This window comes from Lutra lutra, chromosome 13 (assembly GCF_902655055.1).
Source record: "Lutra lutra chromosome 13, mLutLut1.2, whole genome shotgun sequence".
Classification (NCBI taxonomy): Eukaryota; Metazoa; Chordata; class Mammalia; order Carnivora; family Mustelidae; genus Lutra; species Lutra lutra.
The window spans coordinates 57,191,863-57,218,703 of record NC_062290.1 but is presented as its reverse complement, the minus strand read 5'-3'; the positions used below and the strand labels follow the sequence as shown (position 1 = coordinate 57,218,703).

Here is a 26,841-nt window from a genome sequence, read left to right as displayed (position 1 = left end):
CGTCGTCTCCGGAGAGGGCGTCGGACGTAGAGCGGAAGTGGTGTAAGGCGGCCGCCGGAGGTGTATTTGGTGTGTTGCGCGACTGGGCCTAGGGGTGGACTGGTGTGTGTCCCTGTGAAGATATCACTATGTCGATCGAAATCGAGTCCTCGGAGTGAGTCGTGCGGTGGCGGAAGTTCGCGAGGTGGTGGGGGCGGGGAGGTAAAGGGTGTGGAGTGGAAGATGCTCAGGGGGAGGTGTCTGAGAGTGGAGGGCTTTTCCTTGCCCACAAAGAAGCTTCTTGGATCTGGCTACCTCGGAGGCGGGCCCGCTAGAAAGTAGCGAATGAGAAGCCCAAAGCCCCATGGGAGAGTGCTGGGGGCTGGGAGGAAGCATAGGCCTTGAAGATCTGAGTTCTAGCCATCGCTGACTCCTGGCGCGCTCTGTGACTGGTCGGTCAAACTGCGCATACATGCTGAACTCCAGTCTGATTACCTGCACAAGGGAGCTTGGATTCTAAGCTTTCTTCTCTTCTCGCTCCCCCTTAAACGGTTTGATTCGTTTTCCTCTGTGCTTACATGGCCCCTTTGCGTTTCTCTGCCTCGCACTTACCCAGCATTGTAGCTGTTTCTCTGCCCACCCTACAGGCCTGTGTAGGCGCCGAGGAGTCCTAATAGTCCAAGTTCTTAGCACATCGTAGATGCTCAATTACTGCCTTCGGAACGAATGAATAATTAGCTGTTTTATCAAGCGGTATCTGGCGCTGAATTTTGATTGGTCAGAGAGTTCTCTGTAGCTACAAAGGAGAGACAGATTGTGAAGACGAGGCCAGAAGAATGAATGATCGACTTGTGAGGGAGGCAGACTAATGACTGAAGGTCTTCAGTGAACTTTTTTAGGACTCCACCCTCTACCTTGTCCTTGCCTATGCTTAATAATTAAACCAGCAGACACAACATTTGTGTCCCGAGTGTAATTAAGGGAGAAGACTTGTCCTGAAGCCTGCCACAGGAGAAAGGGAGGCTTATTCATTCAACAAATACTGAAGTCTATTCTGTATTGTTCTAGACCCTGGGGATGCAGTAGCGAACAAAACACAAAAATTCTTGCCTTTATAAAATGTACATTATGACAAACACAATAAGTAAGAGACTTAACAGATGGTAGTAAGTGTTGTGGAGAAAAATAAAGCAAAGAAGAGTGATGGTGCTGGCAACTAAGACAACTAAGGGCAGTAGTTGCAAAGCATTCCATGCTTTGGGGTCTCAGTAATAGCGGACACCACTCAGCCTCCCATCCTTGGGCTGCTGCATGCTTGTTTGTTTGTTTGTTTGTTTTTAAGATTTTATTTTTAAGTAATCTCTGCACCCATTGTGGGTCTTGAACCTGCAGCCCTGAGATCAAGAGCCTCACAGTCTACTGACTGAACCAGTCAGACGTCCCTGCATGTTTTTATTATCAGTAATAGCTGCTCTTTAGTATTTTCTATGCCAGTCATGCTATGAACAGTATAGTCAACCCTACAGGATAGGTATTTTTCTTAACAGATGAGGAAACAGGCACAGAGATGTTAATTGACCTGCCCAGGGTTCACAGTAAGTGACCAAACTCTGTTTCAAATCCCAACCTATCTCCAAAGCTTTTAGGTCTTTATGTATTACAACTGACTCCTGAATAACGGGTTTGAACTGTGGGGTCCACTTAATCTGAGGATATTTTTATAGTACAGTATTATAAATGTATGTTCTCTTCCTTAACGATTTTCTTTTTTCTACCTTGCTTTATTGTTAGAATACAGTATATCATACATATAACATACAGAATATATGTTAATTGACTGTTTATGTTCTCAGCATGGCTTCTGGTCAACAGCAGGCTACTAACATTTACGTTTTTGGGGAATCAAAAGTTAAACACAGATTTTTGACTGTGCAGGGGGTCCGTGCCCCTAACCCACGTTTTTCCAAGAGTCAGCTGTACATTGTGTTTGAAGAAAGTAAATTTGATCTGAGGTGTGTCAAATACAAGATTTTTATAGGGAGGGTACCTTTTTTGGGAGTGCAAATGGAAGTATGCTAAGAAAGATAGTAGATAACTGGAACAGCAGGAATCTAAACCTGAGTAACTCTTAAAGGGGCCATGAGAGAAAAGACTACTTAACAGAAGTAGCAGTAATCACTTTCCTTCTGCATGAATTTTTAAGAGGGTGTTTGCTTTCCTGTCCAGGGATGTGTGCTCAGGAGCCACATTGTCAGTTTGAGCCTTCATTTTTCCATTTATCTCTGTTACTTGGTCAAGTTCTTATCTGAAAAGTGGACATAATAGTAATATCTACCTCATAGGATTGTTTTGAAGAATAAATGAATCAATATGCCTAAGATACTTAAAAGGGTATCTGGTATATAGTAAATACATAATAAACAAGAAACATTGTTCATTGTTTTATGTTTATTATTTCTCCCTGATAGAGGAAATTGATTAAATTCCTATCTGAAATTTCTTCCAGCCAGGACAGTCTAACCCTCTATACTCCTGCTGTCTGTAGAAATATGGTGTGAGGGGCGCCTGGGTGGCTCAGTGGGTTAAGTGTTCAACTTGATTGATTTTGATTTTGGCTCAGATCATGATCTTGGGGTTGTGAGATCCAAGCCCTACAACAGGCTCTATGCTCCATTCTGGCTGTGGAGCATACTTAAGGTTTTCTTCAGTTGCCTTTCCTTCTGTGATTTTTGGAAAGTTTTACTTATATGATAGGATAATATATGATAAGATATATGATATAATAAAGAACTAGAAAGCAAACAGTGAAAGGAGGATGGCCAAATAGAAGAAATAAGCTGGGGGGTGGGGGTTTTATTTGTGGACTCGTTGGTGTGTGAGGATTACTGAGCTAAGTGACTTGCTCTTTTTTTTTTCCCCAGTGTGATCCGTCTTATCATGCAGTACCTGAAGGAGAACAGTTTACATCGGGCACTAGCAACCTTACAGGAAGAGACTACTGTGTCTCTGAATACCGTGGACAGCATCGAGAGTTTTGTAGCTGACATTAATAGTGGCCATTGGGATACTGTCTTACAGGCTATACAGTCTCTGAAATTGCCAGACAAAACCCTCATTGACCTCTATGAACAGGTAAGAGTGGAGGTGATGCTGATCTCCTTGAATTGGTTTCTTGTGGGTCCCCTCACTGGGAAGCATCGGTGAGCATTTCTTGAAGCACTGTGGGAGTATAACAGCCCTTAAAACTTACACTGTCAAGGCTTGAGTACTACTTTGTATGTTTTTTCCTTTTTTTTTTTTCTTGAAAAGCCAAGATTTTCCTTAACTAGGATTATTTTTTAAGTAATCATTAAATAAACTGTTCTGATACCAAGTAGTATATTAGTTTGTTGCTGGCACTAACCATGCATTAGTGCAGACCCTGCAAGCTAAAGGTTCAGTCCTCCCCAAGATGCCCCTTCAGACACCGGCTGCACTTTTTTTGGGTCTCAGGCCCCCCACACTTCTTACCAAGTGGCTGCATATCTGGGGTCCCCATGACCCCTTCAGAATTGATGATTCACTAGAATGAATCACAGAACTAGTAAAGTGCCATATTTATGATTACAATTTTATTATCAAGAATACAGATCAGGAACAGCCAAATGAAGAGACACGTAAAGGAGAGGTCTCAGAGGGTCCTGAGTGCAGAGCTTCTAATGCTCTCTCCCTATGGAATCAGAGCATCTCACTTGGCGTATTAATGTGTTTACCAACCAAAAGCTCCATTGGGGTTTTTATTGGGGTTTCATTCAGTCTTCAGCTCCCCAGCACTCCTTGGAGGTTGGGCTCACTCAAAACCTCAACCTTCTAATGTGTTTGGTTTTTCTGGCAACCAGCCCTTTCCATGAACTGTCTTCATTGCACAAACTCAGATGTAATGCACAGGGCTCATTAATAATGAAGATATTCCTCTCATTAGGAAATTTCCAAGGTTTTTAGAAGCTCCGTGCCAGGAAATGAGGACAAAGATCATACAAATTAGTTATTATACACTTGTATAATAACAGAATGGGCTTTCTGGAAATAACTATGTAGTTGTTGTTTAAAATAAAAATAGGATAGTTTGTTTATTTACAGTCCATATGAGTTTAGTAATTACCCAAAGAAAATTTTGTTAACTGGAGAAAGGTTTCTCTGGAGCTCATGGAAATATTCTCATCTTTAGTTTTCTTCAGTTTCTGTATTCTTTTTTTTTTTTTTTAAAGATTTTATTTATTTATTTGTCATAGAGAGAGAAGCGAGAGTGAGCACAGGCAGACAGAGTGGCAGGCAGAGGCAGAGGGAGAAGCAGGCTCCCTGCCAAGCAAGGAGCCCGATGTGGGACTCGATCCCAGGACGCTGGAATCATGACCTGAGCCGAAGGCAGCTGCTTAACCAACTGAGCCACCCAGGCGTCCCATCTTTTTTTTTTTTTTTTAAAGATTTTATTTATTTATTTGACAGAAAGATCACAAGCAGGCAGAGAGGCAGGCAGAGAGACAGGAGGAAGCAGGCTCCCCGCTGAGCAGAGAGCGGGGCTCGATCCCAGGACTCCGAGATCATGACCTGAGCCGAAGGCAGCGGCTTAACCCACTGAGCCACCCAGGCGCCCCCAGTTTCTGTATTCTGAGCAGGAAGCCTGAGAGGAGAGGAGATCGGTAGATAAAAATGAAGGACAGAAGTTGAAAGACTGGGGTAGCTCAGTTGGTTAAGCAAGAGTCCGACTTCATCATGATCTGAGGATCCTGAGATCTGAGTCCTGTAACAGGCTCTGCCTCTCAGCGGGCAGTCTGCTTCCTCCGCCCCTCCCCACCTTGTGCTCTCTCTCTCATAAATGAATAAGATCTTAAGATTGAAAAAAAAAAAAAGATTGAAGTTATCATTTATAATTGCTTCATTCACCCACCTGAAAATACTAGGGAAAAGAGGAAGGAATATTTCCTAATTTTGGAAATCATGTTGGGAGGCCATTTTTGAAGCAGAAATTGTACTGAAAGAGTACTAAAAGAATGCATTGAAACAGACATTTTCTTTCCATTTTCTAGGTTGTTCTAGAATTGATAGAGCTGCGTGAATTGGGAGCTGCGAGGTCACTCTTGAGACAGACAGACCCCATGATCATGTTAAAACAAACCCAGCCAGAGCGGTATATTCATTTGGAGAACCTCTTGGCCAGGTCTTATTTTGATCCTCGTGAGGTATGACAAGAAGCTCTTATTAACTTAAAAAAATATATAATATTGTACTCTGTTTTTTAACCATTTTATTGGATACTGATTTTGATTTAATTTTTGAGAATGAGGCTTAGCTGTTTATGTATGTTGATTGAAATTTACATATGCTAAAAAGAATACCTCGTTCAGTTTTCTGAGTATTTGAAGGTCTTCCCTATACACCCCATTTTAGAGGGTTGTATGTTGATTAGTCAAAATATTTACTCTGATAAAATTTCTGCATTAGCCCATGTACTTACTTGACCCTGAAGTGCTGCCTGACTGCTAGTATATTACTGAGCATTTGTGTCACTTGGCCCAACAAGTGCAGTTTTCTCTTTCTTTTCTTTTTTAGTTCTTGGAAAGCTTGTGCTTTTGTCTCAGCAGGTTATGCTTACTGGTAGAGTGTGGTGACTGATACTCTTATCTTCTTCCCAAACCTCATTATATGTTTCATTGTTGCTCACCCAGCCTTTTACTAGTCTAAATAGGAGGAAGAAGAATTTAATAGGTCCTAGAGAGTATAAAGTTAGGGTAAACTCACAGAAGCCATGAGGAAAGAAATTTAGATTACCATGACAGGATTCAAATTAGAGGTGGTGAAAAACTTCTGGGTTGGGAGTCATTGGACTGAAATAAATTACCAAAAAATTATTAAAAGAATCCTCAACTCTGCAGATTTTTCAAAAAACTGGAAAAACAACTCTGGCTTTAACATACTTACTTAGACCCTTTCAGAAATAACAATGTGGACTGGCTGACTTCAACTCTCTCCCAGCTTATACTTTTGAAATGCAAGTGGGGAGAGTTGGGAAGTTGTCTTAACTAATTAATATAATCAATCCCTTCTTTCACCAGGTAGTTTCTTTCTGTGTTTGTTTTTGTTTTTAATGTTTCTGCTTGGCACGCCTGGGTGGCTTGGTTGGTTAAGCCTCTGCCTTTGGCTCAGGTCATGATCCTGGGGTCCTGGGATGGAGTCCTATGTCAGGCTCCTTGCTCAGTAGGGAGTCTGCTTCTCCCTCTGCCTGCTCCTCCCCCTGCTTGTGCATGCTTGCTCTCTCTCTCTCTCTCTCTCTCTGTGTCAAAAAAATAAAATCTTTTTTTTTTATAAAGATTTTATTTATTTGACACACAGAAAGAGACAGCAAGAGAGCAAATATATACAGAGGGAATTGAAGAGGGAGAAGCAGATTTCCCACTGATCAGGGAGCCCAGTTTGGAGGACCCTGATTCCAGGACCCTGGGATCCTGACCTGAGCCGAAGGCAGAAACTTAACGACAGAGCCTCCCAGGTACCCCAAATAAATAAAACCTTAAAAAAAAAGTTTCTGCTTGATGATTATTATTGGTTTTAAATAAGCATACTCATATCCTGTAGCCACTTCTTAGAATGATGCTACCCCATCTCCTTTTTCAGGCATACCCAGATGGAAGTAGCAAAGAAAAGAGAAGAGCAGCAATTGCCCAGGCCTTAGCTGGGGAAGTCAGTGTGGTGCCTCCATCTCGTCTCATGGCATTGCTGGGGCAGGTAATTAAAGTCTGTGGAACAACAAAAAAAAAGTCTGTGGAGTTGAACTCCTGGTAGTTTCCTATATATAAACTCTATAGGCTAGAGAAATCAGATATCCTTAGAATTGGGGATAGCCTACAGTGCTGCTTGTACCAGCACGTGTGCCATGCCACCTTCATCTTTCCTGGGAGAAGGAGTATAGATTAATGGTTAATAGCACAGGCTCTAGAGTTAGTTAGAATTAGGATGATTGTAGAATTTATCATTCCATCTGGGATAGCTGGTACTATCAACAGATGGTAGTTTTTTTTTTTTTAAAGATTTTGTTTATTTATTTGACAGACAGAGATCACAAGTAGGAAGAGAGGCAGGCAGAGAGAGAGGGAAGAAGCAGGCTCCTTGCTGAGCAGAGATCCCGATGCGGGGCTTGATCTCAGGACCCTGGGATCATGACCTGAGCCGAAGGCAGAGGCTTTAACCCACTGAGCCACCCAGGTGCCCCAACAGATGGTACTGTTGATCATTGTGCCAGGACACTGTCAAAGGCAAATAGGAATAAATGTTTGGTTAGAATCCAAGATCTCTCAATTACCAACTAATGTGGTCTTTAACATGTTACCTAACTTTTGTGGACTTTTTTTTTTTATTATTTTTTTTTTATTTATTTGACAGAGATCACAAGTAGGCAGAGAGACAGGCAGAGAGAGAGGGGGAGGCAGGCTCCCCGCAGAGCAGAGAGCCCGACGTGGGGCTCGATCCCAGGACCCCGAGACCACGACCCGAGCCAAAGGTAGAGGCCTAAACCACTGAGCCACCCAGGCGCCCCTGTGGACTTTTTTAAAAACAATTTCTACACCCATTGTGGGCCTCGAACTCCTGAGCCTGATCACATTAAAACCTCACAAATGGATAGGAAAAATAGTAAAAGTACAGTAGACAAGTGGGCAAAGAACATAAATAAACAGTAAGAAGAGGAAATAAATTGGGAGCCATTAAAAGAGTTGGCAAAAGATCTACCCTAGGATCATCAGTCTCCAAAATGCATGATTTTTCCACTCCCTATAATGCAGTCTTTTTTTTTTTTTTTTTTTTTAAGATTTTTTTAGTTATTCGTTTGACAGACAGAGGTCACAAGTAGGCAGAGAGAGAGGAGGAAGCAGGCTCCCCGCTGAGCAGTGAGCCCGATGCGGGACTCGATCCCAGGACCCTGAGATCATGACCTGAGCCGAAGGCAGAGGCTTTAACCCACTGAGCCACCCAGGCGCCCCCTTATAATGCAGTCTTAAACACTACTGAAGTTACAACTTTTTGGGAAACCAGTTTGGCAGTGTGTATCAAGAGCTTAACCATTCATATTCTTTTTTGGGTTCAGTAATTCTTCTAGGGATCTATTCTGAGTGAGTATTATCCCTCAAATAGAAAATGCCTTATGTTCAGAAGAGTTTGTTGTGGCATAATTTAGCCGTGTAAAAAATTGGTAGCAGTGTGACTGTCCATTAATGTATTAATTAAACTATTAAGCCCTTCACCATGTAGGGTATATTTTATAGCCATTGAGATGATAGTTATGTCATTGTATGACCTGATGATAGGTGGTGAAAACAATATAAAATTTTATATAGAACATCATTACAGGTATGTTAATTAATAAACACATGGGGTGGGGGGAAACACTAGAAGGTATACACAAAATGCTAACTAACAGTTGGATGTTGGGACTTTGGGAGATTTTTGTTTTTCAAATTTTGTTTCTAGTAAAGGTTAAACCTCTAAGATAACCGATATGGAAATACGAACCTGTTGGCTCTCAGAGTTCCCTGCAGCCAGGCATCAGTGTGTGTTCCTAAGACACAGAGCTGCATTGATTATATTGTCTTCAGATGGCCAAAGACTCGTGTTAACCTGATCCTTTTGGGCTGGCTTTGAGGAGTCAGGACTGGATCTTAGAGGCACCCAAGCAGATGAATGTACGTTTCTTTTTTTTTTTTTAAAGATTCCATTTATTTATTTGTCAGAGAGAGAGAGGGAGAGAGAGCAAGCACAGGCAGACAGAATGTCAGGCAGAGGCAGAGGGAGAAGCAGGCTCCCCGCTGAGCAAGAAGGAGCCCAATGCGGGACTCGATCCCAGGACGCTGGGATCATGACCTGAGCCGAAGGCAGCTGCTTAACCAACTGAGTCACTCAGGCGTCCCGAATGTACGTTTCTTTGCTCACAGGCCCTGAAGTGGCAGCAGCACCAGGGATTGCTTCCTCCTGGCATGACCATAGATTTGTTCCGAGGCAAAGCAGCTGTCAAAGATGTGGAAGAAGAAAAGTTTCCTACACAGCTGAGCAGGCATATTAAGGTAGGATCCTTAGATACTCAGCCATTTGCTAATCATTTGTCAAGAACTTCATGCCTACCCACCCAGGGCGTGTGCCGGGGCTTGGGTGGGGGAGCAGAGCTCATTCTCCAGCTCTGACAACATTCAGGGTTGCGGCTGGTGATCACTGGCGTCTTTCTGGGCTCTGGCAGTGGCACACCTCAGGTGTATATCCATAAATTTGGCAGCTGGCCAAATGGTCCAAATGGTTAGCTCTTTGGGTAAGCCTGGAACTCACTGTGAACTTTCTGTGTATTCATCCTGTTCAGTGTTGCAGTTTTTGCCTGCTCCATGTCTGGCAAATTACCAGGCATGGATTGTAAAGCAGGCTTGTGTGGTGTTGGAGGAAAATAATTTTATCATCTCATGGCTATTTCTTGTTTTTTTTTTGTTGTTGTTGTTCTTTTTTTAATCTGAGACTTTTCTAGGATAAAGCACACTCACGTAATTGCTGTAGCTCCCAAAACTAAAAGCGCATTTGCTACTTCAGCATCTCCTTTATATTAGTTTCTCCCTGGGTTTGTGGTCTTACTGAATTTATGGCTTTTGACATAATTTCATATTCCTCAAATCTTGGGCTTTGGCTTAGAGCTTTAAATTTTACCTTTTCTGGATTGTATGTTCTGATTCCCATGTAAAGATATTTCTAAGTACCACTGTTATATTTACCTGGGTGAAGCCTTGAGACAGATAGAAATCCATTATAATTACGCTGCTGGGCTAAGATTTTCTTTTATGAACAACTTTCCTTTTCTGGTATTTAAAATGAAATTCATAATAGAGCTTTTCTCTGTTTTCCTTTGTCTAATGTTCTGTAGTTTTCATCTTACTGGGAACATCATTGCTGGGAAATGCTCAGGATACATCTCCTAGGCAAATAGTCTGTCAGATCTAATTAGTTCTTGAGTCGGTTAGCCACACGTTATCACTTGATTAAATGAAGGTCATGAGAAGGAACAGGATGGAAAATTTGTTTACAAAACAATATAGGAAAATAGGCATTTATTTGGGGGAAAAAAAAAGTTGTCCCCTAGGTGTACAACATATTGTCTCACATTGAATATGAAAGTCATACTATGGCTGCGTCAGGTAAAAACTTATTGAGTATTTTAATAGAATTATTTGTTCCAAGTCCTGTGCTAAAATAGTTCCTTTGTACTGCTTTGGAAATACCAATTTCACATTAAAAAAGCTAGTTTAAACTGAGAGCCCAGACCTAAAACTGGTCAGAGAAAATACATCCATTGCCTCTGTCCAGATACAGAATTAACTCTCCAATACTCTGTTATAGAGGCTAGCTATCACTTTGTCCTAGGGCAGGATTTCTCAAAAGGTTAAAATGGAAATTGTCTTAAGGTCAGTAGATAAAAATGCATCTGTTTCATTGTTTCATTTGAAACAGTTTGGTCAGAAATCACATGTGGAGTGTGCTCGATTTTCTCCAGATGGTCAGTATTTGGTCACTGGGTCTGTTGATGGATTCATTGAAGTCTGGAACTTTACAACTGGAAAAATCAGAAAGGTAAAGTATTAAAATATGTTAACTTTTCTAGTGGCAGAATTATCTATTTTTTGTTTTTAAATTACCTTATTTTTACAATATAAATTTATTTTTTAAATCAATAATATGTACATCTGATACATTTTTAAAAAATAATATTTGTTTGAGAGAGAGGGAGAGCACACCCGAGTGCTAGCCCAAGTATGAGTTGGGGGAGGGGCAGAGGGTGAGGGAAAGGGAGAAGCAGACTCCCCACTGAGTGCAGAGCCTGCTATAGGCTCCATCCAAGGACACTGAGATCTTAACCTGACCTGACCTCACTTAACCGTCTGATCTACCCAGGTACCCCCATTTGATAAGACATTTTATAAATAGAAAAGTTATTCAGTAAGAGAGTCTTGCTCCGGGGCACCTGGGTGGCTCAGTGGGTTAAGCCTCTGCCTTTGGGCGGTCATGATCTCAGGGTCCTGGAATCGAGCCTCGCATCGGGCTCTCTGCTCAGCAGGGAGCCTGCTCCCCCTCCCCCTCTGCCTGCCTCTCTGCCTACTTGTGATCTCTCTCTCTGTCAAATAAATAAATAAAATAAAAAAAAAAATAGAGAGTCTCGTTCCTATTGTCCCTCAGTTGGTCAGTTCTCTTCCTTGGTCCACCCAGGGTTATCAGTTTCTTACGTAACCTTCCTTCACTTTCTAGGTATGTGGAAGAAATTACTTATTTTTTTCTAATCTAATTGTAGTATTGATTGTTTCTCTTATTATGAAAGAAGTTATTATCTTTTTATATGTGAAAACTACCAGTGTTTCCTGTTCTTTGAAGTCTTCGTATCCTTTGCCTATTTTTCTTTTGGATTCTTACTGATTTTTAGGAACAGTTTTTGTATTATGTATTGGAAATATTTTTCAGCTTTGGCTGTTTTTTGACTTTGCTTATCATTTTGTTTTACAGACTTAGTTTTTTTGTATCATATTTATCCATCTTTTTTTCCTACAACTTCTAGTGCTTTCATGTTTCATTTTATGTTTAATTTTTGATCCATTGGAATTTGTTCAAGGAGATGAAGTTGGTGTAGATACAAACTAATTTTTTCCCTAAAAGGTATTTGACTATTCACTGATTTAAAATAGAACCTTTATCATAGAATACTAACTTCCACTCCGTGGGTAGTGAATTCATAAGTGATTTTCATTTTCTGCTTCACATATTTCCTTATAGTTTGCTTTAAAAAAAAAAACAAACCATGACTCAGTCTTACTTTGTAATTAGGAAAAGATGGATACTTTGTTCTGAACAGTAATGGATGATAAAAGTAACATTACGATTCAGTACATTAGTCAGTATATGGTTTTAGAAAAAGTAGCTGACGATTTGAAAAAGACATTGTCTTTTCACATCATACCTCTGAAATAAATTCAGATACATTAAAAATGTACAGTTGTGGACCTGTAGGGGAATTTTGCACAGAAGAAGGCTCAGTAAGCAAAAGATGTAGGGTGTTATATCGGAATTTTTTAGAGTATTAATTTGAAGTGTGTAAAATTACTTATTCCCACCACTATCAGTTGTTCATTAGGAGAACATGTGCATGGCACTAGTATTTGCTTGGGAAATTTAGGGTAGGCACAATCTGTTACTCTGCTTTCAGTGAGTTTATAGAGATCTAGCGTAACTGGGGAGTTTATGTTGTTTTGGTAACTGCTTATCTTTGTTTCCTTTAGGATCTTAAATACCAGGCCCAGGATAACTTTATGATGATGGATGATGCCGTCCTCTGCATGTGTTTCAGCAGAGATACAGAAATGTTAGCAACTGGGGCCCAAGATGGAAAAATTAAGGTATTTATTAGTGGCACAAGCTTTTATATGTAGACATTTGAGACTTCTGCAATGAGGTAGTGTTCCACATGTGATAGCTTAATAACACCTGCTGTTTTTGAGCATCAGCTTTATGCTAATTTACTTTTTCTTGCTTAATCCTAATAACTCTGCCTAGGGAGGTCCTAAAATCAGTTTAAGGTCACACCGTTGATAAGTGATAAATTGGGACTTCAACTCAGATCTACTCCTCATGCCCTTTCTGCTGTACCACCCTGGCGCACCTTAGAAAGATGTGTTGTACTTTGGATTTTTTTTAGAGAATGGGATTGGTCTGCAGTTGATTAGCTGTGGTTTGTATTTAATTGCTGGTAAAACACCCTGGGCTAGATTAAATACAGAAATGGTCTCTGCTAAGTGAACTTTCAGTTTAAACTTTTGTTTTAATAATTTATGAGTAAAGAGATTTAAGTTTCAGAGGATTCGGTTATTGCACTATGTGAAGCAGCCATATTCAGCTATTAGCATGCATTTTTTTTTTTTTTAAGATTTTATTTATTTATTTGACAGAGAGAGAGAGAGAGGTCACAAGTAGGCAGAGAGGCAGGCAGAGAGAGAGAGGGAGAAGCAGGCTCCCCGCTGAGCAGAAAGCCCGATGTGGGGCTCGATCCCAGGACCCTGGGATCATGACCTGAGCCAAAGGCAGAGGCCTTAACCCACTGAGCCATCCAGGCGCCCCTTAGCATGCATTTTTAATACACTGTTGAGCATTGCATCTTGCTCGGCTCTGCAGGCAGGAGTGGGACTCTGTTTACAAGTTTTTACTATTTTTTTTTATAAAGGTATGGAAGATTCAGAGTGGGCAGTGTTTAAGGAGATTTGAAAGGGCCCACAGTAAAGGTGTCACCTGTCTAAGCTTTTCTAAGGATAGCAGTCAGATCCTCAGTGCCTCTTTTGACCAGACAATTAGGTAAGTAAGAGTCTCCAAACTCCCTCACTTGGGTTTGCTATGGTGAAGCACTGGTGGGAGGTAGTTGTGATTCCTTATGCTTTCACCTAGATGGTGTTATATGAAGAATGTGTGTATGTGAGACCTCATTATTATTTTGTTCATTTTAGTCTACCCAGAAGAGAGATTAGAAAGGGATTATACCAGTGTTTCATGTTTCTCAAAATGTGATTTTTTGACCCATGTGCATCAGAAGTACCACAGAGGGCATATTTTCTTCCAGTCTCTGTGCCAAGCTTTTGTTTTTATTTTGTTTGACAAAATGAAAATTATACTGCATTGTCCTCTTTCTTCACCTGATATTATAACTTGAGCTTCTCTAACTCATTGAAAGAATATTCAACATTTGGTCCCAATTGCAGTCTATAGAACACTTTTTTTTTTAAAGATTTTATTTATTTGTCAGAGAGAGTGAGAGAGGCAGACAGAGGGAGAAGCAGGCTCCCTGCTGAGCAAGGAGCCTGATATGGGATTTGATCCCAGGACCCTGGGATCATGTCCTGAGCTGAAGGCAGACGTTAACGGACTGATCCACCCAGGCATCCTAGAATATATTTTTTAATAAACACTTCTTTTTTTTTTTGAAGATTTTATTTGTGAGAGCAAGAGAGAGAACACACAAGTGGACAGGAAGGGCAGAGGCAGAGGGAGAGGGAGAAGCAGACTCCCTGCTGAGTGGGGTTCTATCCCAGGATCTTGGGATCGTGACCTGAGCCAAAGACAGACGATTAACCAACTGAGCCACCCAGGCACCCTGCAGTCTGTAGAGTTTTAATTGTTCATTTCTTTTTGTTTGTGATAGAATTCATGGTTTAAAATCTGGGAAAACTTTGAAGGAATTTCGTGGCCATTCCTCCTTTGTTAATGAAGCAACTTTTACACAAGATGGACATTATATTATTAGTGCATCCTCTGATGGCACTGTAAAGGTTAAGTATTTACTACTAGTCTATTTTGGGGTGTCTATTTTTGTCCTTTGAAGAGTTTTCAGTGGTGATAATGGTGATGCTTGTGGTGAATAAACTTCTTTACTAGCTCTTTTAGCTGTAAATGAGGTGAGTCTGAGACATAGTAATATTCTTGGGTGAATCCCTGTTGAAGTATCTCGGGTTTCAAACTTACATATTCAGAACAGACTTTATCATGTGTAGGAAGAGAGGAAGGTGTGGAGGCCTACATTAAGTCACACCCCATTTATAGCAGTTAAAGTCTGTCTAGATATAGGTACGGTTCACCCACAATAGTCAAGTTTACAAAGGGCTTAGTGGCCAGATAAATAGATCTTTTTTTTTCTTGCACAGTCTCACTCTACCCCTGACCCCCCAACATTTAGGGGCCTTCTCAACATTTATAGAGAGGCAGGGGAGCCCTCTCTCAAATACTCATTTACTATCTCAGCTCTTAGCTGAAAGTAGTGGATCTTCATTCAGCAACTTCAGAGGCTTATTTATTTATTTATTTATTTATTTATTTATTATTTAAAGATTGATTATTTATTTGATAGAGAGAGAGAGAGCTCACAAGTAGGCAGAGAGGGAGGGAGAGAGATAGGGGGTAGCAGGCTTCCTGCTGAGCAGAGAGCCTGATGCAGGACTCGATCCCAGGACCCTGAGATCGTGACCTGAGCTGAAGGCAGAGGCCCAACCCACTGAGCCACCCAGGGCCCCCAAGGCTTAGTTATTTTTTTTTTATATTTTATTTTATTTATTTGATAGAGATCACAAGTAGGCAGAGAGGCAGGCAGAGAGAGAGGGAAGAAGCAGGCTCCCTGCCGAGCAGAGAGCCCGATGCGGGGCTCAATCCCAGGACCCTGAGATCATGACCTGAGCTGAAGGCAGAGGCTTTAACCCACTGAGCCACCCAGGCGCCCCAAGCCTTAGTTATTTTAATGGCAGGCTTCATTTCCTAGCAGAGATGAGAATTCCAAATAGAAAATTGCTGGAGATATTTGAGACAATCCATTTAAATTCTGGACCTGCTTTTGTTTACTTTTTCATTTATTCATGAGAGACAGAGAGGGGCAGGCAGAGGAAGAAGCTGGCTCCCCTCAGAGCAGGGAGCTGGGTGTACCACTTGATTCCAGGACCCCAGGATCATGACCCCAGTCGAAAGCAGCCACCTAACTGACTGACCTGCCCAGGTACCCTGGACCTGCTTTTTAAATCGCCTTAGGTATCTGTGTAGTTTGTAGCAGAAGACTGAAGTATTTTAACACAAATGCCTAAAAGACCCCCCTCAGAAATTGCTTGTTCTGGCTTGGGAATTGAACCAGGAGCCTGAGGGTAGGAAAGTCTTCCTCAGGGTGGTTGGGGCCATATACAAAGCTCTTAGTACTTTAGTCATGGGATTTGCCCTCGTTGTGCTTTGTATATGGGCCTAAACAATCTGTGAAATGTTTGTGGTCTTTTCCTTTAGTTCATTAATGAGTCAGATAAAGCATCTCACTGACTTTTTGGACAGAAAACACTGGGATCCTTATAACTCTTCACTGAAAAGTTCATTTCTCTCCTGAAGACAGTTGGGCTTTAGGGAGATTGGGCCAGATGATAACGTATAAATTAGGAAAATAAACACTGGGGCAATTAGTGGGGCAGTTATTTCTTCCTGTTTATAGGTATTCAACATTCGTTTAGTGCTAAGCTCTGTTGGAAGCACAAAGGAAACAACACAGTCTGTGCCTTTGAGGCTTTTGTGTGTGTATATATATATACACACGTCTCAGTAAGTGAATAGTGTCCAGACAATGCTATGGAAGATTTGGTCCATTCCTTTTCTCAGCTCATCTCAGATTTCAGGAACTGTGATGTCTGATTTAGCTCCATCAGTTTGTAACAGCCCAGAATGGCCAGGTGAGCATTAGGTTGGGGCCTATTAGCAGAAGAGAAGTTGGGCTAGGAGAGGTAATACACGTGGCCAAGAGTGACTTCTACTTCGTGGATCCTCATGTGTGCGTCAGCACTGTGGCTTCTGTTCAGTGGTTCGAGCTGTACGCTGGAATCATTTCTGGAACTTTTTTTTTTTTTTTTTTTTTAAGATTTTTTTTTTTTATTTTATTTTATTTGTCAGAGAGAGAGGGAGAGAGAGCGAGCACAGGCGGACAGAATGGCAGGCAGAGGCAGAGGGAGAAGCAGGCTCCCCGCCAAGCAAGGAGCCCGATGTGGGACTTGATCCCAGGACACCGGGATCATGACCCGAGCCGAAGGCAGCTGCTCAACCAACTGAGCCACCCAGGCGTCCCATTTCTGGAACTTTTTAAAAATGGACCTGCCTATGCCCCACTCTAGAGCTCAGGATAGAGTCCTGAGCATATAATTCTAAAAAGTTATTTTGATGTCCAGATAAAAGTAGCTTTCTGGTTATTTGACAGTAGCAGTGTTGATACATAGTAAATTTTAAAGATACATAGCTCATTAGGAAAATTTTGTAAGGGAAGATCATAGATTTTAAAAGGTTTTATTATATAGCTTTGTGATTTTTTTGATACCACTTAATTAGCAAATACGATAAGTGCTTACTATGTATATGGCAAAGCTAGGTATCTGATAGGACTAAAAATCAAGAAGCTTTTTTTCTGAATCAGTTTTATTCGCTTTTTTTTTTTTAAATCACATTTTCCTTTTTTTAATCCCCAAACTTTTAGAAATTCTTATACCCCAGAAATGTTAATGCCTTAAACTTTTGTGTCATAGATCTGGAATATGAAGACCACAGAATGTTCAAATACCTTTAAATCCCTGGGCAGCACTGCGGGGACAGATATCACTGTCAACAGTGTGATCCTGCTTCCTAAAAATCCAGAACACTTCGTGGTGTGTAACAGATCAAATACCGTGGTTATCATGAACATGCAGGGGCAGGTGAGTGCTTGGAACTTTGCATGGTCCTTGTGGGCCATTCCTAAGTCATCCCTTGGTTCTGGCCCTTCCAGTAACAAAATATGGGTTAATCACTCCAAAAACCATATATCGTTGACCCCTGAACAACATAGGAGTTAGGGGCACTGACTCCCTGGATAGCAGTCTGCATATTACTTTAGACCCCTCCCAAAGCTTAACTATTAATAACCTACTGTTAACTGGAAGGAAGCCTCACCGATAACATAAATAATTGATTAACACATATTTTGTATGTTACATGTATTATATATATATATATATTTTTTTTTAAGATTTTATTTATTTATTTGAGAGAGAGACAGTGAGAGAGAGCATGAGCGAGGAGAAGGTCAGAGGGAGAAGCAGACTCCCCGTGGAGCTGGGAGCCCGATGTGGGACTCGATCCCGGGACCCCGGGATCATGACCTGAGCCGAAGGCAGTTGTCCAACCAACTGAGCCACCCAGGCGTCCCTATGTATTATATATTCTTATCATAAAGTAAGCTTAGAGAAAAGATGTTATTAAGAAAATAATAAGGAAGAGAAATACATTTACAGTACCATACTGTATATATATATATTTTTAAAATCCATGGGGTGGTGGATCAGTCAGAAGAGCATGTGACTCTTGATTTCAGGGTCATGAGTTTGAGTCCTATGCTGGGTGTAGAGATTAGTAAAATAAATAAATAAACATTAAATAGAAAAATCTGTATATGAGTGGACATGCGCAGTTCAAACCTGTGTTGTTGATAACAATCCCTGAGTAAGGGAGCTACAATATGTGGATTACTAACTCAGTACATCTCCCAGTTACCACACGATCTAAGTTAGAACTCTCATAGAAGAAGGGCAACAGTGCTTCATGATATGTATTTGTAATCAGAACACCTGTATGTTCCCAAGGAACCTCACTTCTGTAGCACCAGGGACATTAGGAGTGTCAAGATTAAAGTCTCAAGCCCTGGGAATGTGTTGCGGTGCTACTAGACTGTTGGCTTGGGCCCTTGGGGATCTTGCTGAGCGTGGAGAAGAGCCAGGGGCTGGTGCCTGGAACTGTCTCTCCCTTCCATTAGTCCTTGTAACTGATAAATTTGTAGTTTAGAATCCATGGTTGAGGGGCATCTGGCTGGCTTGGCTGGAAGAGCTTGCAACTCTTGATCTTGGGGCTATGAATTCAAACTCCACATTGAGTGTACAGATTAAGTAGGCAGACAGACTGACTCACTGACTGAACTAACTAAAAAAAAGAGCCCATGGTTGAGTTAGCTGGTTTGCATTATCTACTGGTCCCCTGTATAACACCTGTTGTTGCCCACTTCCTAGTTTTCTGCTGATACAGGATGAAGAGTGCCTGTGTATGCACCCTTTCCCTGGTGATAGCATCATATATAACCATAGTACAGTGATCAAAACCAAGAAATTGACATTGATACAATACTATTAAATCAGACCTTATTTGGATTTCACTAGTCTTTATATGTGTTCATGTTGAGGCAACAAGTTCTATGAAGTTTTTATCAGATGTATAGATTTTTGTAACTACCACAACAATCAGGATACAGAACTGTTCCATCATCCCCAGAGGAACTCCCTCATGCTACATCTTAATAGTCAAACTTCCCCTCTGTCCCTAGCCCCTGGCTACTACTGATCTGCTTTCCATTATTATTTTGTCATTTTGAGAATGGTGTAAAAATGGAATCATATGTTATGTAACCTTATAACCTGTTGAAATTGGTTTTGCTCAGCTTGATTTATGATGATATGGTGTGTAAAATACAGCAAGCAAGGTCTTGGAGACAGAGGTCATCTTGCTTAAGGAAAGCATCCCATTCTGTTAGAAAGAGGAAACAATGGAGTGTAAGTCCACAGAGCATTGACAACTGGTAGTATATTGATTTAGGTGGTAATGAATTTACTTCAGGGTAAAATGACTCAGTAGACTAAAGAGCAGGGTTGGTAACTTGGGATGTATGATTAAGTTAGATACCTTATCCATGGAATATTTCACAGGCAAGAGGATTTAGCACATGGTGAGTGTAACTGGTGATCTAATTATAAGTGTCAGTAAACCAAAATGCAAAATTAACAATGTGAAGGTGTTAGTTAAAACTGCTGCTTTTGAACTGCTGCTAATCCAGATGTTTTGTTTTTGCCTTGGGGTATGGTATGATTTAGATTGTCAGGAGCTTCAGCTCTGGTAAGAGAGAAGGTGGGGATTTTGTTTGCTGTGCCCTGTCCCCTCGTGGTGAATGGATCTACTGTGTCGGGGAGGACTTTGTGCTCTACTGTTTTAGCACAGTCACTGGCAAACTGGAGAGAACTTTGACGGTGAGTATTACTAACTTAAGGCCATCAAGAAATTGCATTAATACTTGTGTCTTTCTGAATTCTGAAGTAAACCTTTTCCAGACTGCTCTGTGAACCTTGGTATAAAAAATGTAAAAATTTTATGACTAAATAAAATAAAGGGCCCATTAGTAATGATAAAAAATTACCTCCTCTCAGGAAAGGTCTCCTTCAGTGAACCTTCAGCTTCAAGTGAATAGGATGGGTGTACATAAAGCAGACAATAAGAAAGGGAACATGCCTAACTAGCCAGGTAGATTAGGCGTATCCTCCTCGGTGGGACCAGAGAGTGACAGATATAGCTTATTTCTTGTTATGTCACAATGTGATAGGAATTAGATGGTCTTCCTCCATCTTTTGTGTCATTTGGAATAGTGGCCTCCAGTTATCTCAGGAGGAGAAAAACTAGCTGCGGGCTATACTGGATGTTTTTAAGACCTGTATCTGGAAGTGGCTTATGATACTTTGTTCCTCATTCTTTTCTGGTTCGAATTCAGTCACATGGCTGACTAAATGCAAGGAGGGACAGGGAAAATGTAATTTTCTGTGGTCCAGAAGTGGTGGTATGGTGAACATATAAAAAATTACATACAAATCCTTGTTAGAAAATCATCTCTTGGTTTCACATGACTCTTGAGTGAGCTTTTGATGTACCTGCTCTGTCAGGCCTCCATGCAGGTCTCAGAGACGACTAGCTGAGGGGTCTGGAAAATACAAGTTCACTGAGTTGATGGAATCATTTGGTCTTAGACACTGTCTTGGCCTAGAATTTACAAAATAGTGATGGGGAGTAGGATCAGCTGTAATGCAAAATGGATTTGGAACAAAGCATTATTCACACATTATGAAAAACAGTACGGAAATGTCAACTAGCATTGTGATAGCCTCATGTGTTTTCGTTTTGTTTAGCCCTCTTCGAGGCTGCCTTAGGTTGGATCTCTTTGGTGGGAATTGGAAGCTTCACTCTTCCTCCCTCCCACTCAACTCTGGATGCCTCTTCAGGGTGATTTTTATAGACCTATATCCTCTAACCCAATGCTTTACTTTTCCCAGGTTCATGAGAAGGATGTGATTGGTATTGCACATCACCCTCATCAGAACCTGATTGCTACCTACAGTGAAGATGGACTCCTAAAGCTCTGGAAACCCTAATTTCCACTTTTCTTTTAAAAGTTGCTTGAGAGCATGTACCTAAGTGAAGACATATTCATGTATTGCTTTTTTTTTTTTTTTTAAGGCTACCTTTTCTAAGCAATTGTCTGAATTAGGAACAAGAGTAATTTTGTGAAAATTCATGTTCAAGTAGCAGTTAATCTTTTATATATATTTTTAAGGTATTCATTTATCTAATTGGGGCAGTCATGTAATGTTTTCAGTAGTCTTCTACCTGAAGAGTGAAATACTGCTCTTTCTAGAAGAAAACTACTTTGATTTGAAATGGTGATTAAAACATACCTCCTGCAGTAAAACTTGTGAATAAGTAACTATCCCATATTCAGTAGCTCTTTGCTGGTCCGGTTTTTTTAGATGTTAATAAACTTTACCCTTTTGGAGGCTTTGTTTTTAAATGTAAGTGCTTATCTAGTTAACATATTTACTTGGAATCAGGTGAGGAGAGTGGGACATAACATCATTAATCCCAGTACAGCAGGAAGTCCATTCCTAGTTAGAAAGATAGACTGACTATAAAAGGGTCGGGTGTTGCATAGACTATCTCATTTCATTGCCTTCACTGTCCACTCACTCTTATTAGCTGTGCCTTCTCATATGTTCTGGCTAACTCTAGAGACTATCATCTCCATCTTCTCGGTAGAACCAGTTGCAGGATCCATTAGAATTCAGTTTTGGTTTCTGAAGTTTTGGCATTTAAAATGCGCTATTGTTCTGAAGGAAGTTGGAAAAGGACCTGAGATTTAGAGAAGTCTTTTTTTGCTATGTGCATCCTTACCAGTTAAGGAAAAAAAAAAAGCCAACAAAACTCTTGAAAATACTTTGCACATGGGTGTCTTTATGTTTCAACCAAAGATATATTCAGTGCACGGATGTTGATGTTGAAGGTGCTGTGCAGGAATCATTTCAAGAAATTGAGACTTTCATGTAGGCCAGCTCTTATGCCTTTTAATTTTAGCCTTTATTAGGTACAAATTAATGGGGGAAGTTTTTAAAAAGTTTTAGAGTGTTATAATTTACCTTTGATTGAAATATAGCCTGATCCTTTGCCTGGCGCAATAATGTTCAATATTGGCTGAACTATCCCTTGGCAGCACTAAGAAATGACTCTTCCCCAATCATATTCCCAAAAGTTTTTTTTCCTTTTGCTGTTAAATCTGCAGCTTTTTGGGGAGCCTGGGTGGTTCAGTCATTTGAGTGTCCAACTCTCGATTTCGGCTCAGGCCATGATCTCAGGGTCCTTGTGTTTGAACCCCATGTCTGGCTCTGCTCCATGCTGAACGTGGTGTGCTTGAGATTCCCTTTCCCTCGCTCGTGTACACACTCCTGTTCTCCAGTCACCCCCAAAGTTGTAAACATGCTTTTTGACAGAAATGTCATTTGCTGCCATTTTTGAGAGTTGAACATAGTCACGAATCCAACTTCACATGAATTCTGGTGTCCCATCCCAGTGAAAATAAGTTTTCACATAAATAAAAGGTTTAAGGTGGAAAGAGCAAACAGGTTATGTTAAAATTCCTTAGAAAAGTCTTAAAGAAATTGGGATTTTCTATTTAGCTCATGACCTCCTGAATAAGCAAGCAGTTGAGCAGTACTGTTAAAAAATAAAGCAGGCCAAGGGCTTCTGGGTGGCTTAGTTGGTTAAGCTTCTGCCTTTAGCTCAGTTCATGATCTGGGAGTCCCAGGATAGATTCCCATATAGGGCTTCTTGCTCAGTGAGGAGTGTGCTTTCTCTATTTCCCTTTGCCCCTCCCCCTGTTCATGCTCTCACAAAACAAAACAAAAACAGGCCTAAAATGGAGTCACTTCTGCTAAGCCCCACATTAGCAAATGCAGACTTAATACCTACCCAAATTGCGGTTTCAGCCTGTCCCGGGACTAATTTTTAACCAATCTGGAATAAGCTGATTCAGCATTTATATGGTAATCTGCCTGATAGGCCCCTTCTACAGGAAGGTGACCTTGCATGAAACAATCCACTCTGTTGGGAAATTTATTTTCCCCACCCCCTTCAAGTTAGTAAATGCCTTTCATTTTGTGCAGCTCTTCAGACCTCCTTTTTATTAGGATGTTGCTGGATTCACTAATCATTGAATAAAGTCAGTTTTGCAGTTGAATTTTTTAACAGTATTTCCTTTGTGCTTATGAAGAACAAGAATCTAGTCTGCACATGTTCACTTACTCCTAGAAATTTTTATCAAACGTCTGTTCCTGTACCTAGTACTGAGGATGGCTTAAGACCAGTTCCTGTCATAGAATAGGCAGGAAATGGGGGCGCCTGGGTGGCTCCAGTAGGTTGTCTGCCTTCAGCTCATGTCATGATCCCTGGGTCAGTGGGGAGCCTCTCCCTCTGCCTGCTGCTCCCCCTGCTTACACTATCTCTATGGGAAGAAATACAAGTTAAAGGGAGTATTTAAAATGGGATATGAGGAAATCTTGCTGTTTTTTGGATAATGGAAGGGCACCTTATCAACCCTTCTGAGTTAGGAAAGGCTTCATGGAAGAGTTGACCATAAAAAGACCAGCTGGAGCCCATGGGTAAAAGGATTTGGCCAGTCCAAGTTAGCAAGAGCGTTTCCAGGCACCAGTGTGCTCTAGCTCCAAGGCATATATACTGGACAAATGGGAGCATCTTGGGAGACCAGGTGGAGAGAGAAGCCTGGATTTGGAGCCTTTTTTTTTTTTTTTAAGATTTTATTTATTTGACAGATCACAAGTAGGCAGAGAGGCAGGCAGAGAGAGGGGGGAAGCAGGCTCCCCGCTGAGCAGAGAGCCTGATGTGGGCCTCCATCCCAGGATCCTGGGATCATGACCTGGGTCAAAGGCAGAGGCTTAACCCACTGAGCCACCCAGGTGCCCGATTTGGAGCCTCTTAAGTAGGTTTTTCTTAATGAATTGGTGTAACAAGTAAGTTGAAAACTGTGAATCTTCTGCCTTTCCCAGGTAACTGCTGTGTCTCCAATTTCCTTTTGTACAAACCTTAAAAAGCGTGCATTTACTCTACACCTAACTATTCTTATGTAAGGGGGATCCCCAGCGACTGAGGCCAAGGGGAGAGAAGGGCCACCCAGGCTTCTTGACTGCACCAGCCTGTACCAGTGTCCAGCTGCTTGAGGGCCTCAGACCCTCCAGGCACACAGTGGTGTCTCTGTCCTTGTTCCAGGTCTGGGTGAAGCTGAGCAGTGTTGGAGCTGGCTTGCATCCTGGGCTAGGGTGCCCCTTAAAAGCTGTGGGTGCTGTGCACCTCCTGGAGCCAACAGTCAGCAGCTGGAGGTCTCTGATGGCACCAGCTGGGCTTTTCACCTTATGAAGAGATCATGTTGTTATTGGCCTCTTACCAGTATAAGCAGGAGAGGAAGGGAGTTTGATACCCCCAAGCAATGGCGTACAGTAGTCCCTCCTTATCTGTGGTTTCAGTTACATGTAGTCAACTGTGGCCTGGAAGCAGATGATCTTCCCCTGACATAGCATCAAAGTCCACAGTAGCTTATCATGTTACGGTGCTTTTCATCATTCACCTCCCTGCATCTCCTTTTATGGGCATTTTATCTCCCATCATCAGAAGGGTGAGTACAGTGCAGTAAGATAGTTTGAGACCACATTCACGGAACTTTCATTATAGCATGTTGTTCTAAATGCTTTATTATTGCTGTCTATCTCTTACTGTGCCAAATTTATGAACTAAATAGGAACACAGGTAGGTAGGTAGGTATATATAGGTAAAAACATACATAGGGCTCAGGACTGTCTTTGCTTTCAGGCATCCACAGGAGGCTGGGGGGTGACTTGGAATGTATTCCCTGCAAATAGTGGGAGAGGAGAGATGGACAACTGAGCTCTTCTGAAAGAGCCAAGTTGTGTCAGGTCCCTAGGGAGGCCCTCTGCCGCCACTACAGATCTGCTATTGCCCTCCAGCACTTAAAAATTTAAGTACATGGCAGTAAATTGACCTCTGTAAGGGTAAGGACATTTGTCCTATCCCCCATTCAACTGCTGAATAAGTGACTAGAAACACTGAAGATCTGAGGGTACTTCAAGGTAACTTTTTTTTTTTTTTTAAAGATTTTATTTATTTGACAGAGAGAGATCACAAGCAGGCAGAGAGAGAGGAGGAAGCAGGCTCCCTGCTGAGCAGAGAGCCCGACGTGGGGCTCGATCCCAGGACCCTGAGATCATGACCTGAGCCGAAGGCAGCGGCTTAACCCACTGAGCCACCCAGGCGCCCCCTTTTTTTTTTTTTTCTTTTTAAAGCTCAGGTCCTATTCGGTTTCTTCACCAGTTATTTTTCAGCTTAACTAAAACTAAGAGCATTTACTGAGCCCTTCCTTCCGATGTAAGCAGCCTCATTTAATTCTCAGAACTACTCTATGAGGTACAGTCTATTATGGTTCCCATAATACAAATAAACACACTTGCACGCTTAAGTTATTCCAGAGATTCCCATACCTTGCACATGGAGGACCCACTAAAAACTAGGTGTAATTCCAAAGCTCAATTTCTTTATTCTTTGAATCCAGCTACTATCAGCTTCTCTTCAGGTTTGGGAAAAAGTAAAGAATGCTTGGATTATTAGGCCACATTCCACTGGAACTTATTTACCTTAACTGACCACAAGTAGTGAGAGGAATAAAAGAGCATGAATTACAGTAACTGGGATTCCAGTTTTTGCTGTTCTGTTTCACTTTTGCCAGAACAGAGGTTCTAAGTGCCATGAAAAACTAATTCTCAGGTTCTGTCCCTGACCTATGGAATCAGATGTGGCAGCAGGGATCAGCAACTGCTCAAACGTGAGAACCAGAAGACTAGTGGGGAGTTTCTCCACGTACAAAGTAGATATTTCAGATTCTCGTTCTCACAGATTGCAGAGATAACCCAATTAAGTGATAAATGTTCAAAAACCCTTAAAAGAACATTTTTATAGTGCTGCAGCTTGCCAGCAGTTTTATCCACTGGTTATTTAGATTCTACACATCTCATTTCCCCACATTACTTCAAAAAGGAAATTGTGATAGAGTCCATCTAAGCTGGGGAACTCCTTGGTCTGAGTCTCAAACTTATTTTTTTTTTTGACAGATCACAAGTAGGCAGAGAGGCAGGCAGAGAGAGAGGAGGCAGGCAGGCTCCCTGCTGAGCAGAGAGCCCGATGCGGGACTCGATCCCAGGACCCTGAGATCATGACCTGAGCCAAAGGCAGAGGCCTTAACCACTGAGCCACCCAGGCGCCCCTGAGTCTCAAACTTTTAATAGCAGTAATAAGGGCTGCCATTATTTGCCCTTCCCTAGCAATTCTCTTAGCAGTGCCATTACTACCCTAGGTAGTTAACATCACTATGCGCCCCCCTTGTTGGCAGTGTTGGAATCCTAGATGACCTTGGTCAAAGTTCTGAGAGGCAGTTTTTAGACTACAAACTTATTGTTTCTGCCTCTCCAGATAACTATTTCCTTCTAGCATTTTTTCTTCTAGATTTTTATCTTAAAATCTATTTTTTTTAAAAGATTTTATTTATTTGACAGGCAGAGATCACAAGTAGGCAGAGAGGCAGGCAGAGAGAGAGAAAGGGAAGCGGGCTCCCCGCTGAGCAGAGAGCCTGATGTGGGGCTTGATCCCAGGACCCTGAGATGATGACCTGAGCCGAAGGCAGAGGCCCAACCCCGAGCCACCCAGGCGCCCCTTAAAATGTACTTTTTAACCATTTTTAACTGTATAACCCAGTAGCATTAAGTAACATTCACAACGTTGTATAACCATCACTGTGTATCTGAAACCTTCCCATCACCACAAACAAGCCCTAACTCTCCATTCCTCATCTCCCTAGCCCCTATATAATTAGTCTCTATGAATGTGCCTAATTTAAGTATACATACATTTATACGCACACAATAATTTGTCCTTCTCTGTCACCTATACATGCACCATTGCATTTGGTTTGTCCCTTAGTTGGATATGGCTTTGTTTCGTTTCCCCTTTGGCTACTCTGAATGCTGCAATGAACACTGGCAGTAAGAATCTTCCTTAGCCAAGGAGGGAACCACACTA

The 26,841-nt window shown here is 41.5% G+C and overlaps 1 protein-coding gene across 1 annotated transcript; it reads left to right on the top strand.

Annotated features, from left to right (window-relative positions):
- SMU1 (SMU1 DNA replication regulator and spliceosomal factor) lies at positions 1-22,921 on the top strand. Its single transcript, XM_047701054.1, has 12 exons — positions 1-154; positions 2,901-3,111; positions 5,046-5,198; positions 6,631-6,741; positions 8,940-9,068; positions 10,489-10,608; positions 12,303-12,419; positions 13,241-13,368; positions 14,210-14,336; positions 17,097-17,264; positions 19,464-19,616; positions 20,688-22,921. The coding sequence occupies exons 1-12, from the start codon at positions 129-131 to the stop codon at positions 20,784-20,786; spliced, it is 1,542 nt and encodes a 513-aa protein (XP_047557010.1). The 5' UTR covers positions 1-128; the 3' UTR covers positions 20,787-22,921.
- Positions 22,922-26,841: the final 3,920 nt, after the last annotated feature.